The 18,233-nt window shown below is 40.1% G+C and overlaps 4 protein-coding genes across 5 annotated transcripts; 3 read left to right on the top strand and 1 right to left on the bottom strand.

The window, feature by feature from the left end:
* Nucleotides 1–437: 437 nt before the first annotated feature.
* Nucleotides 438–4,367, top strand: LOC137713103 (stromal 70 kDa heat shock-related protein, chloroplastic). The gene is made up of 8 exons (XM_068452362.1): nt 438–1,045; nt 1,684–1,936; nt 2,056–2,135; nt 2,278–2,420; nt 2,523–2,621; nt 2,832–3,021; nt 3,187–3,585; nt 3,674–4,367. Exons 1-8 carry the CDS (start codon nt 533–535, stop codon nt 4,082–4,084), a joined length of 2,088 nt encoding a protein of 695 aa, XP_068308463.1. The 5' UTR covers nt 438–532; the 3' UTR covers nt 4,085–4,367.
* An 806-nt stretch (nt 4,368–5,173) lies between these two features.
* LOC137713084 (stromal 70 kDa heat shock-related protein, chloroplastic-like) lies at nt 5,174–9,116 on the top strand. The gene is made up of 8 exons (XM_068452339.1): nt 5,174–5,855; nt 6,377–6,629; nt 6,738–6,817; nt 7,167–7,309; nt 7,443–7,541; nt 7,695–7,884; nt 8,040–8,438; nt 8,554–9,116. Exons 1-8 carry the CDS (start codon nt 5,343–5,345, stop codon nt 8,962–8,964), a joined length of 2,088 nt encoding a protein of 695 aa, XP_068308440.1. The 5' UTR covers nt 5,174–5,342; the 3' UTR covers nt 8,965–9,116.
* A 170-nt stretch (nt 9,117–9,286) lies between these two features.
* On the bottom strand, nt 9,287–10,457 carry LOC137728229 (RAF-like serine/threonine-protein kinase PRAF). Its single transcript, XM_068467076.1, has 2 exons — nt 10,274–10,457; nt 9,287–10,140 (listed from the first exon to the last, which is right to left on the bottom strand). The coding sequence occupies exons 1-2, from the start codon at nt 10,455–10,457 to the stop codon at nt 9,287–9,289; spliced, it is 1,038 nt and encodes a 345-aa protein (XP_068323177.1).
* A 1,418-nt stretch (nt 10,458–11,875) lies between these two features.
* LOC137748978 (autophagy protein 5-like) lies at nt 11,876–18,233 on the top strand. 2 transcript variants are annotated; one of them, XM_068489170.1, is made up of 8 exons: nt 11,876–12,170; nt 12,332–12,456; nt 12,814–12,880; nt 14,407–14,496; nt 14,696–14,783; nt 15,365–15,505; nt 16,621–16,743; nt 17,737–18,233. In XM_068489170.1, exons 1-8 carry the CDS (start codon nt 12,066–12,068, stop codon nt 18,093–18,095), a joined length of 1,098 nt encoding a protein of 365 aa, XP_068345271.1. In that variant the 5' UTR covers nt 11,876–12,065; the 3' UTR covers nt 18,096–18,233. The 2 variants fall into 2 exon arrangements, with proteins under 2 accessions (XP_068345271.1, XP_068345264.1); XM_068489163.1 differs by having other exon boundaries at nt 16,609–16,743.

The following is an 18,233-nucleotide window of genomic DNA, read 5'->3' as shown; positions in this document are numbered from 1 at the left end:
AAAAAATACTTCGAGTTCAATGTGCTTTTAAAATGATTTAAAGTGATTTTTACAAGAAGCATTATTTATGTATTTTTTGTGAAAAGAACTTCAAATATTTTTTTAATATTTGCATTTTTATTAAAAATTAATTTCAAAAATATTTTCATAAAAACACTTTCAACTATTTTAAAATTAATTTCAAACGAGCACTTAATCGATCGGATTCTTAAAAAAAAAAACATCCTTGAAACAAGTCTTAGGCCCATCTGTTAGGCCCAATGCGACATCCTTACCTTGAAGCAGAGCCCGTTCCACGCCTCCGAATTGTAGGTCCTCGATTGCTCCACCGGGCAGCCCGCAATCAAACGGCCAGGAACCCATCTCACGGGTAGCTGGCAACACCTAAACTTCTCTCTCTCCCACGAAAAACCCTTCTTATACCACTTCTCTTATCTCCTCAGTTCACTTCGCCTCTCTCTCCTCGCTCTTCTCCTTCTCCCAATCCCCAGGGAAGGTTTAGGGTTTCTGCACAACCTGAAAGCTCTCGAATATGGCTTCCGCGCAAATCAACGTCCTCAGCACAGCGCCCAATTTCACAACCCCGAGGACGGCGTTTTTTGGTCAGGGACTGGGCCGAACGACGCCGGTGAAGGCGTTTGTGAGCCTGAGACCCAACGGCGTCAGAAGGGTCGGGCCGCTCCGGATAGTCAACGAGAAAGTTGTGGGAATCGATTTGGGGACGACGAACTCGGCCGTTGGGGCTATGGAGGGCGGAAAGCCCACCATAGTCACCAACGCCGAGGGGCAAAGAACGACGCCGTCCGTGGTGGCGTATACGAAGAATGGAGATAGGCTTGTGGGCCAGATTGCCAAACGACAGGCCGTTGTGAACCCCGAGAACACCTTCTTCTCGGTGAAGAGGTTCATTGGGAGGAGGATGTCGGAGGTGGACGAGGAGTCAAAGCAGGTGTCGTACAAGGTTGTAAGGGATGCGAATGGGAATGTCAAGATCGACTGCCCTGCTATCGGGAAGCAGTTCGCCGCTGAAGAAATTTCAGCTCAGGTATAACTTTTTACTGACATTCGTGGGTTTATTTTCTTATTGCGTCTGTGTTTTTGGCAATGCGATTGCTGAAATTTTACTTATATCAATGTGGTTAAGTTTTAGAATAATTTGTGGTATTTTACGTTTTAATTTGTTGAAAGATATGATTTTTTTTATGTCGTTTGTCGGTGGTCCTACAATGGTGCGGTGTTGTTTTGTGGTTTTGGTGATGGGTGTTGCGAAACTTGTCTACGGGTCTGTTTGGGCGCTGGGAAAGTGAAGGAAAATGAATAAGGTTAATGGTAATTTTGTTTTGGTTGTGGTTAATGGACTATGTAGAACTTGCATTGAATGAAGCTGGTGAGTAGAATTAAGCACAACTGAGCTTCGCTGCTGTTAAAATTGCATGTATAGATAACAGTGATGAAGGCTAACTGCATATTTAAGTTCTCCAAAACAGTTGTTCTTGTCAGCTAATATGAATTTTGAAACATTAAGACTCTACGGTGTTCCACTTCTGCATTCAAAATTATATTACTTTTTAAAGTGTGCCATTCGCATGAAACTGGTTCTGCTAATAAAATTTGGTTAGTTTTCAGAATCAATGTAATCCTTTGGTTTCAAATTTTGTTGATCTCGTTTGATTGCTGGTTTAGGTGTTGAGGAAGCTTGTGGATGATGCTTCAAAGTTTTTGAATGATAAAGTTACCAAAGCAGTGGTCACTGTGCCTGCTTACTTCAATGACTCTCAAAGAACTGCTACAAAAGATGCCGGCCGTATTGCTGGTTTAGAAGTTCTTAGGATTATTAATGAGCCTACTGCCGCTTCTTTAGCATATGGGTTTGACAGGAAAAACAATGAAACTATCTTGGTATTTGACCTTGGAGGTGGTACTTTTGATGTCTCAGGTACAGTGTTTGTTATTGGGATGTGTTCTTTATCCATTATGGCCGTGCAAATGTTGGTTTGCATGTTTTTGTTAGATCTATGTATAACCTTGTTCTAACTTGCACTCCTTCCATTACAGTACTTGAGGTTGGTGATGGTGTGTTTGAAGTGCTATCTACTTCAGGAGATACACATTTGGGTGGCGATGATTTCGATAAGGTTAGGATTCACTATTTCTTCTTATTTTGTTATGTCATGACTATACACTCGGATCCTTTTATATTTAAAAACTTTATTCCCTTTGGGTTAGTTTTAGAGGCCTAAATATTGATATGATTTTGATGATGTTGTTATTTTGCAGAGGGTTGTTGACTGGCTTGCTGAAGACTTCAAAAGAAATGAAGGAATAGACCTGTTGAAGGACAAACAGGCTCTTCAGAGGCTGACAGAGACAGCGGAGAAAGCCAAGATGGAGTTGTCATCTTTGACTCAGGCTAACATTAGGTATGCTGCCAATATCTGAGAACCTTAATTATTTGGAAGCATTTTTGAGCCATTGAGTATTCTCTTGTGGTCATCTGTTTGTTGATAATTGTTTTGTTCCAGTCTGCCTTTCATTACTGCAACTGCCGATGGGCCAAAGCACATTGAGACAACCCTTACAAGGGCGAAGTTTGAGGAGTTGTGCTCAGATCTGCTTGACAGGTGTGAACTTTTGTTTCAACATGCTCAGATATTGTGGATATCTGCATGTTTGGCTGTAGTTTGTTTTGTTGCTAATTTCAAGATGTCCCCTTTGATGCCTAATGTTGTGGAATGTATTTTGGTTGCTATATTTGGTGGTATAATTTTGGTTCCATGAGCTCTGGAAATATTTGATTCTAAAGTCATGTTATCATTTTGTTGATATTTTAGGCTTAGAACACCGGTTGAAAACTCCTTGAGGGATGCAAAGCTTGCCTGGAAAGATATAGATGAAGTGATACTTGTTGGTGGTTCAACACGTATACCAGCTGTGCAGGAGCTTGTAAGGAAGGTGACAGGGAAGGAACCAAATGTTACAGTTAATCCTGATGAAGTTGTTGCCCTAGGAGCTGCAGTTCAGGTGTGTCTCTTATGATTTCTTTTTTCAATTTGGTGGCATGCCATGTCCTTTGTTATATGACAATTTTTGTGAAGTTATTGGTTCATTTTATTTTTATCTTTTATGCGACAGTTTCTGTTGCTATTATTGTACTGACCCATGATACCTTTTTTCACTTGATTCTAGGCTGGTGTATTAGCTGGAGATGTCAGTGACATTGTGCTCTTGGACGTGACACCACTGTCACTGGGTTTGGAGACCCTTGGAGGCGTCATGACTAAGATCATCCCAAGAAACACAACTCTACCTACCTCCAAGTCGGAGGTGTTTTCAACAGCTGCAGATGGGCAGACAAGTGTTGAGATTAATGTCCTTCAAGGAGAAAGGGAATTTGTAAGAGATAACAAGTCTCTTGGGAGCTTCCGTTTGGATGGAATCCCGCCTGCTCCACGAGGGGTTCCTCAAATTGAAGTCAAGTTCGACATTGATGCCAATGGTATTCTATCCGTTGCTGCTGTGGACAAGGGCACAGGAAAGAAGCAAGACATCACCATTACTGGTGCCAGTACCTTGCCTAGTGATGAGGTCAGCTTTGTGATATTATATTTGGAACATCTCGTTTGTGTTTTTGAAATCTTGAATTATATTGAGGGAAATGCCTGCAAATGTACAGGTGGAAAGGATGGTTAGTGAAGCCGAGAGGTTTGCACAGGAGGACAAGGAGAAGAGAGACGCCATCGACACAAAGAACCAGGCTGACTCTGTTGTGTACCAGACAGAGAAGCAGCTGAAAGAGCTGGGAGACAAGGTTCCGGCCGAAGTTAAAGAAAAGGTGGAGGCAAAACTTGGAGAGCTCAAGGAGACAGTCTCAGGGGGTTCAACTCAAGCCATAAAAGATGCCATCGCTGCCCTTAACCAGGAAGTGATGCAGCTTGGCCAGTCGCTTTACAACCAGCCCGGGACTCCAGGTGCTGGTGCAGGGCCGACTCCTCCCGGTGCTGAAGCTGGTGGGTCTTCAGAATCATCATCCGGCAAGGGACCCGACGGTGATGTTATCGACGCAGATTTCACCGACAGCAAGTGAGCAAGACTGTTGGACAGAAGTTAGTGGCTTTCTTTCATATTTTATTCCGATTAAATGTGTATAGGGGAATGATTTGCCGGGATGGGTTTGTGGTGTTGGGGGATAGTATGTCATTTTTGTTTTATGGAGAACGAGAAACAATGCTGTTTAGATGACAGAGGACCAGTTACTTGAACTTAATTAGGGGACTTAAGAAGACCGTCAGCGAAACATTAGGGCGATTAGTGCCCTTGCAAACTGTTTAAGCATCGATTTATTTAAATGCAGAAGAGCATTATTAATTTCTTTAGTTTGAAAAAAGATCAGGCTCCATGTATGCATTAAGCAGTAAAAACCGACGTTCTATATTCACACTTTAAATTACTTTTTCTATATTTTTATAATATTTTAATATTTTCTACATACCATTAACATTTAAAGAAGAAAAATATTAAAAACTTAAAAGACCGAGGTGTGGATTTGTTATCACAAGAGGTGAAAAAGCTATCTTTTTAGAAGTTAGTACTTTTCTAATGTGATTGACAATGAATTTGTTTTACCAAACACATTTGATATTTCAGATTTGTTAATAAGTTTTTTTTTTTTTTTAAAAGCATCATAATGTCAAATCAGCCCTGCAAGTTAAAAGTGCTTATGGTCTTACAAAAATCACTTGTAAAGTTTTGATATGTGCTTCTTTAAAAATTAGTTCTAAGCGTTTTTTAAGAAAAGAGGTTTTAGATAAATAAGTTATGTCACTTAATACTACGATTTAGTAATATTTCTATTCAATCGTAAATAAAAAGTTTTTTATTCGATTTTCGTTAAAAGTAAATTTAAATCACATTATTAATAATCAATCGTAAAACTAAGCATATCTCCACGTCCTTAGTGTAAAGAAAAAAAAAAAAAAAAAAAGAAAAAAAAGAAAAAAGAAAAAAAGAAATAAGTCCAAACTAATCCGGTTAGGGCCAAGCCGCCCATGCCTCCAAAAAGAAGGGACCAGAAAATAAAAGAAAGACCCCGATTCTTCCAACGGGCAGCTCGCAATCTAACGGCCAGGAACCCCTGCCCGTCAATCAAAAATCTCACGGGCAGTAGATCATTCTACAACCTTCTCCCTCTCCCTCAAAAAACCCTCCGTCTTCTACAGCTTCACTCATCTTCTCGGTTCACTTCGCCTCTCTCCTCGCTTTTCTCCTTCTACAAATACCTAGGGAAGGATTAGGATTTCTGCTACTCAATAGTAAACCCTAATTTCACCTGAAAGCTCTCGAAAATGGCTACCTCTCAAATCAACGTCCTCAGCACCAAGCCCAATTTCACAACCCCGAGGTCGGCGTTTTTCGGTCAGGGACTGGGCCGAACGACGCCGTCGAAGGCGTTTGTGAGCGTGAGACCCAACGGCGTCAGAAGGGTGGGGCCGCTCCGGATAGTCAACGAGAAAGTTGTGGGAATCGATTTGGGAACGACGAACTCCGCCGTTGGGGTTATGGAGGGCGGGAAGCCCACCATCGTCACCAACGCCGAGGGCCAGAGAACGACGCCGTCCGTGGTGGCGTATACGAAGAACGGGGATAGGCTTGTGGGCCAGATTGCCAAACGACAGGCCGTTGTGAACCCCGAGAACACCTTCTTCTCCGTGAAGAGGTTCATCGGGAGGAGGATGTCTGAGGTGGACGAGGAGTCGAAGCAGGTGTCGTACAAGGTCGTAAGGGATGCGAATGGCAATGTCAAGATCGACTGCCCTGCTATCGGCAAGCAGTTCGCCGCTGAAGAAATTTCAGCTCAGGTATAATTTTTTACTGACATTTTTGGGTTTATTTTTTTCTTGCTTCTGTGTTTTTTAGCAGTGGGATTGTTGAAATTTTACTTATTTCAATAAAGGGGAAGTTGCTAGAGTAATTTGTGGTATTATTACGTTTTAATTTGTTGAAAATTATGATTTTTGACGTCGTTTGTTGGTAGTCAATGGTGGTCGTACAGTGGTGGGGTGTTGTTTTTGTAGTTTTGGTGATGAGTGTTGCGAAATTGACTTACAGTTCTGTTTGGCCGCTCGGAAAATGAATAAGGTTGATGGTAATTTCGTGTTGGTGGTGGTTAAGTTCTTCGAAACCCTTTTTTCTTGTCTGCTAATGTGAATTTTGAAATGTTAAACTTTACGGCGCTCCGCAGTTACCTTCAAAATTATTTAACCTTTTGGAGTGTGCCATTTGCATGATTCTGGTTCTGCTAACATAACTTGGTTAGTTTTTGGAAACAATGTACTTTAGCTGTCAAATTTTGTTGAACTTAGTTTTATTGCTGGTTTAGGTGTTGAGGAAGCTTGTGGATGATGCTTCAAAGTTTTTGAATGATAAAGTTGGTAAAGCAGTGATCACTGTGCCTGCTTACTTTAATGACTCTCAAAGAACTGCTACAAAAGATGCCGGCCGTATTGCTGGTTTGGAAGTTCTTAGGATTATAAATGAACCTACTGCTGCTTCTTTAGCATACGGGTTTGACAGGAAGAACAATGAAACTATCTTGGTATTTGACCTTGGAGGTGGTACTTTTGATGTTTCAGGTACAGTGTTTGTTATTGGGTTGTGTTCTTTATCCATTATGGCCGTGCAAATGTTGGTTTGTGTGTTTTTGTTAAATCTTTTTCTAAATTGCACTCCTTCCATTACAGTACTTGAGGTTGGTGATGGTGTGTTTGAAGTTCTATCTACTTCAGGAGATACACATTTGGGAGGCGATGATTTTGATAAGGTTTGGATTCGCTATTTCTTCTAAATTTTGTTATGCATGACTATACACTTAGAGCTTGTTTGGAAGTGCTTTTAAAATGACCAAAAGCGCTTTTGGTGAAAATATTTTTATAACAAATTTTTAGTGTACATGCAAAGAAATCTTGGAAAAGCACTTAAAGTGCTACCTGGAAGAAGCACATAACTGCTTTTGGAACCCAAAAATATTTTCTCTAAAAGCGCTTTCAATCATTTTAAAAACACATCCAAACGAGTTCTTAAACATTTTATATTTAAAAACTTTATTCCTTTTAGTTTAAGTTTGGAGGCCTAAATGGTGATATGGTTTTGATTATGTTGTTATTTTGCAGAGGATTGTTGACTGGCTTGCTGCAGACTTCAAAAGCAATGAAGGAATAGACCTGTTAAAGGATAAACAGGCTCTTCAGCGGCTGACAGAGACAGCTGAGAAAGCCAAGATGGAGTTGTCAACTTTGACTCAGACTAACATTAGGTATGTTGCCAATATCTGAGAACCTTCATTATTCTGAAGCATTTTTCAGCTGTTGAGTATTCTCTTGTGATCATCTGTCTGGGCTGTTTTCATTCCTAACAATGTTTTATCGGTGATAATTGTTATGTTCCAGTCTGCCTTTCATTACTGCAACTGCAGATGGGCCGAAGCACATTGAGACAACTCTTACAAGGGCGAAGTTTGAGGAGTTGTGCTCAGATCTGCTCGACAGGTGTGGACCTTTGTTTCAATTTGCAATTGAGATTGTGGATATCTGCATATTTGGCTGTAGCTTTTTTGGTTGCTAATTTCAATGTATCCCCTTTGATGCCTTAATGTATATATTTGATTCTAAAGTAAAGTTATAATTTTGTTGATATTTTAGGCTTAGAACACCAGTTGAAACCGCCTTGAGGGATGCAAAGCTTGCCTGGAAAGATATAGATGAGGTGATACTTGTTGGTGGTTCAACACGTATACCAGCTGTGCAGGAGCTTGTAAGAAAGGTGACAGGGAAGGAACCAAATGTTACAGTTAATCCTGATGAAGTTGTTGCCCTTGGAGCTGCAGTTCAGGTCGGTCTCTATGATTTCTTTCTTCAATTTGGTGACATGTTATGTCCATTGTTATAAGACTATTGTTGTGAAGTTATTGGTTTTTATTTTTTAATTTTTTGTGTTTTCTGTTGCTATTATCGTATTGACGATATCCCTTTTTCGCTTGATTCTAGGCTGGTGTATTAGCTGGAGATGTCAGTGACATTGTGCTCTTGGATGTGACACCACTATCACTGGGTTTGGAGACTCTTGGTGGCGTCATGACTAAGATCATCCCAAGAAACACGACTCTACCGACCTCCAAGTCGGAGGTGTTTTCAACAGCTGCAGATGGGCAGACAAGTGTGGAGATTAATGTCCTTCAAGGAGAAAGAGAATTTGTTAGAGATAACAAGTCTCTTGGGAGCTTCCGTTTGGATGGTATTCCCCCTGCACCACGAGGGGTTCCTCAAATTGAAGTCAAATTCGACATTGACGCCAATGGTATTCTATCCGTAGCTGCTGTGGACAAGGGCACAGGGAAGAAGCAAGACATCACCATCACTGGTGCCAGTACCTTGCCAAGTGACGAGGTTAGTCGACTAGCAAGTTTTAAAATTGTCAGCTTTGTGATATTAAATTTGGAACTACTCGTTTGCATTTTTTAAGTCTTGAATTATATTAAGAGAAATGCCTGCAAATGTACAGGTGGAAAGGATGGTTAGCGAAGCTGAGAAGTTTGCAAAGGAAGACAAGGAGAAGAGAGACGCCATCGACACAAAGAACCAGGCTGACTCAGTTATCTACCAAACAGAGAAGCAACTGAAAGAGCTGGGAGACAAGGTTCCAGCCGAAGTTAAAGGAAAGGTCGAGGCAAAACTTGGAGAGCTCAAGGATGCAGTCTCAGGGGGTTCAACTCAGGCCATAAAAGATGCCATCGCTACCCTTAACCAGGAAGTGATGCAGCTTGGCCAGTCGCTTTACAACCAGCCCGGCACTCCTGGTGCTGGTGCAGGGCCAACTCCACCCGGTTCTGAAGCTGGTGGGTCTTCAGATTCATCATCCGGCAAGGGACCCGACGGTGATGTTATCGATGCAGATTTCACGGACAGCAAGTGAGCAAGACCGTTGGACAGAAGTTAGTAGCCTTCTTGCTTATACTATTTAGATTAAATGTGTATATTAGAATGATTCTGCCGGGATGGGATCGTGGTGTTGGGGATACTGTGTCATTTTTGTTTTATGGAGAATGAGAAACAATGTTGTTTAGATGACAGAGGACTAGTTACTTGTACTTAAATAGAGGACTTAAGAAGACCGATACCGAAACATTACGGCGATTAGAGCCCTTGCAAATTGGTTAAAGCGTCGATTGATTTAAATGCAAAAGAACAGGATTTAGCAGTGAAAACCAATACCAATAGTAACAAACCAACACAATCTATCTAGGACTTCGAGGGAGGCTTTCATGACCTCGTCCTCCTCCGCCACCACTGAGTCTTAGTGATGATCTAGGACTACTGTTGTTGCTACTAGGAGATAAGTTGGAAGGAATATGATTTTGGCCTTGACCTGGAGAAATATTCGGCCCCATCAACGAGCACCTTGCGCTCCCAGACTCCGATATACCTGGCGAGGTCAGAGGAGGTGGAGTCCTAATCCCTCGGTGGTGTGCTCTTGCACTAAACGAAGACTGGTACGCCTGGTGGTGGTGGTGGTGGTTTTGGTGGTAGTTAGGGTGTTGGTGACGCCCTTGAACATGGCCTTGGTATGCACTGCAAATACTTGGAGAGCTGTGCACTCTATGCACTGGAGGTGAAATCGTGAACCGGTGACCTGCCGTGCTCATGTCAGCCACAACCGCGTGGTGTTCAGGGGATGCTGATTGAGATGCTGATTTTGGCGATGAACACGCTGAATATAAGCCAAGGCTGCCCATGGGGCTACTTGCGATGACCTTTGGGGCAACCGGAGCAATCTGCTGCTGTTGCTGCAGCGGTGGAGGCTGCATTTTTGGTGGCGATCGGATGATTCCATTGATGGCGTCAATGTAACGCTGCTCCAGCTGGTGTTCCAACGGCGGGGTTGGACTCTCGATCATGATTGGCTTGGACGGGAACAAGAATGCTCTTGGCCTCGGGCTGCCATCGCTCTCTTGTCGATCATATTCGTCGAGCATGTGCTTTAGATCTTCGTCGTTTCTCACAGAGACCAAAGCATCGAGATCTTCCATGGCTGGCTGGTATTTCAACACCATATCCCCGTCAGACAACGTACTCAGCTTTTCCATCAACTCTGAAACGTAGATAAGGCAATGTACCTTTAGACATATATGTTCTTAGAAATTTCGTATGGTTATGAAGTTCCGAGTTCAAATCTCATTCACCTAAAATTCAAAAAGAAACAAATAGACTAACAAAATGCGCACCTGCGTATGTTATGCCGCGGGACAATGCAATGACGCGAGTCTCCCCTCCAACATACTTGAGCTGCCCGTCGGCGGGCCTGGGTAGGATTCTGCCGCCATGGCTGCACAAGAACTTGATCCGGCTTTTGGGGGAGGACGGCGCGTCATTCTCACCGCCACAACTACCGCCAATTTCACCGGCCATTTTTCATGTCAAAATATGTAACTAATCAATTCAGCGAGTCTGCGACTGCAGCCCCCCTCCCCTCTTCCTCAGGGACGTTGAATCGCCGTCATGAAAGTCCCCGGAATCTGCAACGATGGCGTTAATCAATCAAAACATCAAAATCCGACTTTGAAAAAGAATTATAAAATTAATAAAATGTTTGTAATTTTTATTATTTAAAAATTTATACAAAAATTTTGTTTCCCATTATGCTTAATTAGAGCCTACTTTGTACGGACGAGGGGTGGCGCAGTTGCAAGAGAAAGAAGATTGAATTGGGGAGAGAATTTTGAAGACTGAGAAGAATCATCCAAAAATAGCGGAAAGAGAGAGAGAGAGAGAAGCTTCTTGTTAGGTTTTTCCTGAATGAAATTCTACGGATCTCCCTAAATCTCTCGTTTTTGTACGAGAATAAGAATGACTTGCATGAAACGGAAACGCTAATATCCCTTATTTCGTACGCATATTTCATCACTCACCTACCCACAAACATTTTGTATATGGTCCGTTTTATTAGGGACAAATTTCGGATATAATTCAACTATTACCTATACTCACTCAATTTCTTCCCGATTATCAATTCTAGCTAGTGATGTATTAGTTTTTCTGAGTGCTGCCATGCCCATCCGTCTTATTTGCTCGTCTATTTTATCTTACTACTAGTTACATTTTGTGTTTTATGAGCTACAACAAAGGACTATCTATTGGTAGAAAAAGCTGATCGACTCTTATGATGATATAATTTGATCGAATTAAGTACATTGACATTAAATGACTTCACTACCACAAATTAGAGCTTAGTCATGTTGGTTAGAGCACTATGCTTGCCTATTTACATCCAAGTTCAAATCTCCATCATTTGAGTAAAAATGACGTTTAGTGGAGAAGATCCAATCGTCTATAAAAAAAATAGTTCATATACAAATTGCATCGATACTTTTTGTATAAAACTCCACGCTCTAAATGAAAAAAAAAAAAAAAATCATATATCAAAGTTATAGCAGTGGAAGTAAAAAGGAATTACAGTAAACATGATACCAAATGGAATCAAAACTTATACTTGTCTAATTTGAAATTGGAATATGAGACTCTTGGAATAAAATATAGATTAAGTGGAGGAGAAATTAAAATATTTTTTCTTCTCGTTAAAGCACCTATTTATTTATTATTTTTTTATAAACAACAACGTTAATGGATCAGAAAATAAGAATTAGTGAAAATTGAATCTGCATTATGATTCATAGATTATTATTTTCCGCCAATGCGTTAAAACACTCTGTATAAACTTTAGACTTACATAAAAAATAGCCTAACTAATTACGTATTGAACCACGTAATAAATAAGGTTTATTAATTCCTTACGTAATTCGATTTACGCTTACAATTTGATAACATTTTATACGTATGAGAGAAGCATACGATCGCAGCGCAAAGAGGACATAGCGAGTGGGCTGTGGACTCCTCCTCCCTCCATCCCTCCTCCTCCTCGCATTCTCGCCGGTGTAAAACTCAGTCTCTGTGTGGAAGCGGAAGCACAACGACACCGTTTGAGAGAGAGAGAATTGTGCCAAGGAAGACAAGAAGAATATGGATATGGAAGCACAGAGGTTTGTATGGGGCGGAGCAATTCCTCTGCAGATTCATCTCCATGAATCCGACGTCGCCACTCTTCCTGCTCCCCCACCTGCCCTGGTACTAAACCTCTGTATACATACATATATATATATATATATATATATATATCTCTCTCTCTCTCTCTCTCTCTCTCTTTAAAATTTCCATTTATGCCTCCGATTACCCTCCTAATTTACTATGATTGTTGCTCTCTCTCTCTGTAACTTGTTTGATTTCAGATCTTAGCTCCTCGGATTGGGTATCTGCCATTGTTGGCCTCGGTTCTAAAACCTCACTTCAGCTCTGCACTTCCTCCTCGCTTAGACGCCATTTGGTTCGAGTACAAAGGCTTGCCCTTGAAATGGTATGCGCCCATTTCCTCTTTTTCCATACCCGAAAATTCGGTTTTGCTACAATGCTCAATGTGATGGTTTTCGTATATGAAACAAAGTGTTGATAATTGATATGCCATTTGATTTTTGATGTTAGTGACTGCCAGTCTAATTGGCACTAGATTTTTGGTTTCTCTCTAATTGTTTGTTGTTGCCCCTTTGGTTCTTTAAATGATCTTGCATGCCTGTTTAAGGTTTGCGTGCCAGAAGTTCGTGTTTTGAAGTGACTGAGGGAGGAAAGAGTGAATGACTAGCGCACGATGCTTTCATAAGTTGTTAGGTTCGTGTTAGTTTTATTTGTTTCATAACATTGCAAGAGCTTCTTGCAGGTATATACCGACAGGAGTTCTATTTGATCTTCTATGTGCAGAGCCAGAAAGACCTTGGAATCTCACGGTAAATATTTTTTCTTATCAGGGTATCTTTTTTCATTCCCGTGTTTCAAATTTGATGAGGCTGCCATTAGTTTCGCGTTGGAAGCTTTTATAGAAACTTAGGAGGAAATTAGTCACAAAAAAGAAATGCAGAATTATGAACAGAAATCGTACCTGCGTTTGGTTCTCTTATATGTAAATAGGAGATGGCTGGCTATCAGAAACCACATACATGCATAAGTGTATTTCAGAAGTTATTCTTGGTAAATGATTTTGGACATTACGGAGTTATTTATTTTATTCTAAGGCTGAACGTTTTGGAGTTACTAACTTACTACAGATAAGCAGATAAGAAATTAGGGTAGTGTTATACACACACCCTTTTACCTCCCACACACCCTTGTTAATTTTGGTCAATTGATCTTCTTCAATTCATTCAATCTCACGGTCGAAAATTGAGAGGGGTGTGTGAGAGGTAAAAATGGGTGTGTGGATAGCACCACCCAAGAAATTATTGTCACAAACACTTATCAAGCTGCTATGTGGCATCAAGATTTATTCTCTTGTTTTGGTGGAGTTTGGGAAATCTCAAAAAAATGGCCAGGTGTGTTTTGTGGGAGTGGGAAAACCGAATTCTCGTTTGAATGAATATGGGACCTAGCCAATTCTAATCGAACCCAGTAAGACTTGGTTTTCATCATCTTCTCCCAACATTTCAATACCATTACTGGTGCTACAATACTGCATTTTGCCACTATCATTGCCTGCCACCACTTCAACTTGCCCCATTTGCCACCATTTCTATTGCTACACTGTTTCTGCCACTGGTGTTACAGTGACCACCATCCCTGCCACCATCTAACTAGCACTGCCACGCCTTGCTGTTACCTCAACCAGCATTACTTACCACCAATGACGTAATAGTTATCCTCCATTTTTTTCACAAATAATTGAATTAGACTGATTAGATGTTACTTATACGATATGTAATGCTCTAATATTTTTTCTCTCAGTAAATTTCTAAAGGTTATAACTCAATTTAAACAAACTAGTTTAGCTATCAGCCTAGTAGGTTAATTGGTATAAACTAATTATAGGATTCACATACATCTAACTATACATTTGTGTGTAGAGGATAAGTTTGGATGGACCATGTAATATGTTTAACAATAATTTTATGATGAGTGGACGCGTAAATTTAGCATTTCATTGTCATTTCATTTACATCACAGTACACAACACCTTGAATGGAGTTTTGTATATTTTTGGATTATCTGCCAATGAGGTGTAATCGAGTGGTCATACCTGTTGTTTGTTCCCATGTGGTCTGGGGTTGATTCCTCTAGCTATTTGCTAGAGTCTTCTGCCTCCCAAGGTCAAGGGCGCCAAATTCTCATCCAAGTCTGCAAAGTGGATTTGGGGAGTTTCGGGGAATCAAGCAACAATATTTTGTGATGATCTTTTTTATTTTTTATAAATTGTCTTGCACCACCTCCTTTTCTTCTGGTGCTACAGGGAATCAGCTCTCAATTTTGTATCTTTGTGCAGGTGCATTTTACAGGATATCCGGGGAACATATTGATTCCTTGTGATGGTGAAGATAGTGTAAAGTGGAGCTTTATCAATTCTTTGAAAGAGGTCAGGGATTCTTTTGTTAGATTCATATTGTCTATTTATACAACTGTTTATTTCTTGCCATATATTGTATTTGACTCAGTTTGATTTTACTGTTTAGTTTGGGATCTAGTGATAAAGTTACAATTTTTCATTGGAAAGTCTTGTATGACAATGCAGATGTCCTTAAATTACTTTTTAATGGCATTTACTTAATCTGCAGGCTGCATATATAATAAATGGAAACTGTAAGAATGTGATGAACATGTCTCAGCCAGATCAGGTGGAGCTTTGGCGTTCAGTCTTAAATGGTATACCTGCTAATTGCTGCTGATTTGGAGTTTGTGACATTTTTTTGGGTTCGTTCGTTTTAGTTAAGTTGAACAAATATAGGTGATTACCCATCTACGAGATATTTTATATCTACATATATTTGAGAAGGTATAAGAAAATTTGTATAAATTTTTGTAAAAAATGTTACCTATAATTAAACATTTTATATAGGGATAATCTTTGGAGTGGAATGTTGACCATTAGTCACCAAACTTTGGTAATAACTGTTTACGTAGCACTATCATTTTGTTGAGACTATCCCACATTGGAGATGGAAGTCTTGCAATGTGTGCGTAATAGATCTTGCCACCTGTCCACCATTGGTTTTGGGGTTGATGCTTACATTCTAAGACTTGCATTCAGACCTTCGTGCATGCACATAGTTTCTTAAGGTTGTATTCTGCTAATATTATGGCTTATGCATGGTTCCTCCCTTCTTTTCCCTTTGTTTCATCTGATTCAGGTCTTAATTGTCTGATTTCTACTTATGGCTGTGGATGTGCCTTTTATGAATGAGCCGTCTTAGCTTAATCACTTCCTCAAACTTTTTTTTTTGGAGGTAATTTGGAAGCCTACTTCCGGGTATCTTCTAAACTTAAGCTTGGAACTGTTGGGGAAGAATGGGCAGCAAAGAATTCATGCTCTCCAAAATCCAGACCAAATATGGGCGAAACTGATGTTTCTGGACAAGTGAAGGCAGGTGAGCGAAGATTTAATGTTCTAGCTTGTCTTCATGGTTGGTGTGCTCACATTTTCCAGCCAAATCTCTTTACAACTTCATATTATCTTCCTAACTTGAACTATAAGCCCACACCTTACTTCCAACCCACTCCTTATTTGAAGTTGCTGCCTTGCTTCAATTCCATTGCTATCATCAGTTCCTTACTTTCTGTACAGTCTCTATTTGGGATGACCTGTGTCAAATTTTTATGTGTTACTATTCTAGCTTTTGAGATTTCAGATAACAAGAGGTTGTTAAAACTTTTCGCCTTAGGTTGATTGATGGCAAAATGTTAAAAAAACTGTGGAGTTTTAGGAATTTTAAAGGTTTTAGAGAGATTTCTGGACCTAGGGTTGAAGTAATTAGGCAGACTGATGTAGGACAGAAGCGTTTGGGCAGTTTGGTTGCTGCAGCAGTGCAAAACCAGCAAATAACAAGCATATGAATAGAGAGAAAGGGAAATAGGACCAAAGTTGGAATGTTGATCATTATGTTCTAGGGCAATGAGACCCAAGGTAAACTCTCTAGTCTGTAATTTCTAAAAAGGGTAAAAACTGCATACAGAGCCTGTTGAGAGAGTATTTGTACTAGCGTTACTGCAGATAACTATTTAATCTTAGCCCTCGAAAATACTAAAATTCAAGAAAGACAGATAAGGACAAGGAAATAACAATGACAGAAAACTAACTAGAACCAAAGGCCCCTTAGATCCTGAAGGCCCCCTAGATGCTCCTGCATCACTACCAAGTTTAGTTGATCATGTGGGACTAAGAACAGTACTGAAACATTGTCTTGGGTTTTTGGAGCAACTCTGGCTTCTAATTGCCTAGAAGTAGTTGCAGACTTGCAATATGTAATAAGAAAGAACTGCAAAAGGGTGTATAGCGTAGTGTTAATCAAGTATAGACTTAAAGTGGATATTTAGGTTGTATCCCTTTACCTGAATCTCTCTGTCTAATAGCCCAGGTTAAAATTGAATGACAAAAACTTTGAAAGAGCATCATACTTTTGAAATTGAAGTGAAGGTTTTTAGATACGCAATTAATGTTGTAATTAAATTTCAAATGATTGATCTTTCTTAGGTCGTGTTCCAGTTCGTTTATATGTTTGGAGTGTCGGTGAGGATTTTGATGATTTAGAAGATGCACCTCAGATTGATAGTTGGGACAAAGTCTCTTACATTAACCGGCCTGTTGAGATACAAGGAGGAGAAGGAGGTAAGGCAGCTTTCTTATTTCTCATAAACCCTTCTCAGAAATATGTGCTTCATTTCCCTTTACATTTTGCAGTAAACTTATGAACAAGGATTTTTTCAATTAATAGAAAATAGACTTGGCCTACCTATTAATATGGTCAGTGATGGAAAGAACACCTTTTGTTTACTTTCTTGTGGATTGTTTTGTACTGAAGCTGCATGGACTGCAGTTCTTTCCACGGTACTCCATGACCTGTTTTGTTTTGGAATTGGATTCCACATCATATTCTTAGTTTTCATGCCTGTTCTGGGTAAGCTGGTAGGGTTTAACTGACACTTGATTTCTTACCAATCAAGCTCTCATTTAAGCGTTTCCCCTACACTGTTTTAAAAAAGATGTCTGAATAAGTGTGAAAGAATGGTTTTCTTGGCACCTTTTTGGTATAAGAAACATTTCCTCGTAAAAAACTCTAGGCTGGAAATCTATTCTCTCTTTTCTGCCAGTCGTCCTGGCTACTGCAGCTACATAGTTCTATATTTTGGTTGCTTAGTTCTTCAACGGATTTTGTTATTTATTTGAAAGAGAGAATGTCAATCATGTGGCTTATTATTTCGTTGAAATTGATGATCTGTTAGATTTGGGAGGATGAGATCTGAGTACAGTGAGACAGACTTCAATCATAAACGTTCATGCATGTGCGCATGTTAAACAGACAGACAGACATCAAATCTCTCCTTCTATTTTTGTTTTTGTTTTATGCTTGACACAAAGCCGCGTCTTGATTCCCAACCTGGCCTCTGGAAGTGGGTGTACTTAACGACCAGAATGCCCGAACAGGAACTGTTGTCATGTCTCACATAAGTGAATGCTTAATTTTACATCAGTTCCAGGTGTAAATGTGTTGGTGGCCTCATCAATTTATTGATTAAATTGGTACCGCTGAGCATGTCAGATTGATCATATTAGGGTTCAATCTTTTAAGTTTTGACTGAGTTCATCTATCTTGCGTTACAGGTAGATGCTTCACTCTAAATGATGCAATCAAGAGCCTTTTGCCAGAGTATTTTCCTGACAAATCCTTGATCCCTGAAGAATCACCAACGGTAGGTGAGGAGGATGAACAAAAGGTTTCCTCTGAAGATGCAATCAAGAGCGATATAGGAGCCAAAGAGGAAGTAGAAAAGTCAAGCGAACATACAAAGTCTTGCAACCAATACGATGATGCTGAAATCAAACTAGTCCGTATCCAAGGTATTGAGCCGAAATTGGAGATACCGTTCTTTTGGGTGGCAAACAACTTACTGAACCCCGAGCACTTTCTTCATATCTGTGTGTATTTGAAAGTACCACAAATCAATAGCATGCGTAGGTAGGTTGCATTTGGAATCATTTCGCCGCGTTTAAAACACAAGGCGAAGCGAGGCATCTTCCATTGGGGACTTTGAAATGTATTTTACTGTATAGAAGTGTACAGAAGATTAACTGTCGGTATATATCTATCATTCACTTCA

The sequence above is a fragment of the Pyrus communis genome, chromosome 1 (genome assembly GCF_963583255.1).
Source record: "Pyrus communis chromosome 1, drPyrComm1.1, whole genome shotgun sequence".
Taxonomy (NCBI): domain Eukaryota; kingdom Viridiplantae; phylum Streptophyta; class Magnoliopsida; order Rosales; family Rosaceae; genus Pyrus; species Pyrus communis.
Note: the sequence above shows the minus strand (reverse complement) of the source record. Positions and strands in the feature narration are given on the sequence as shown.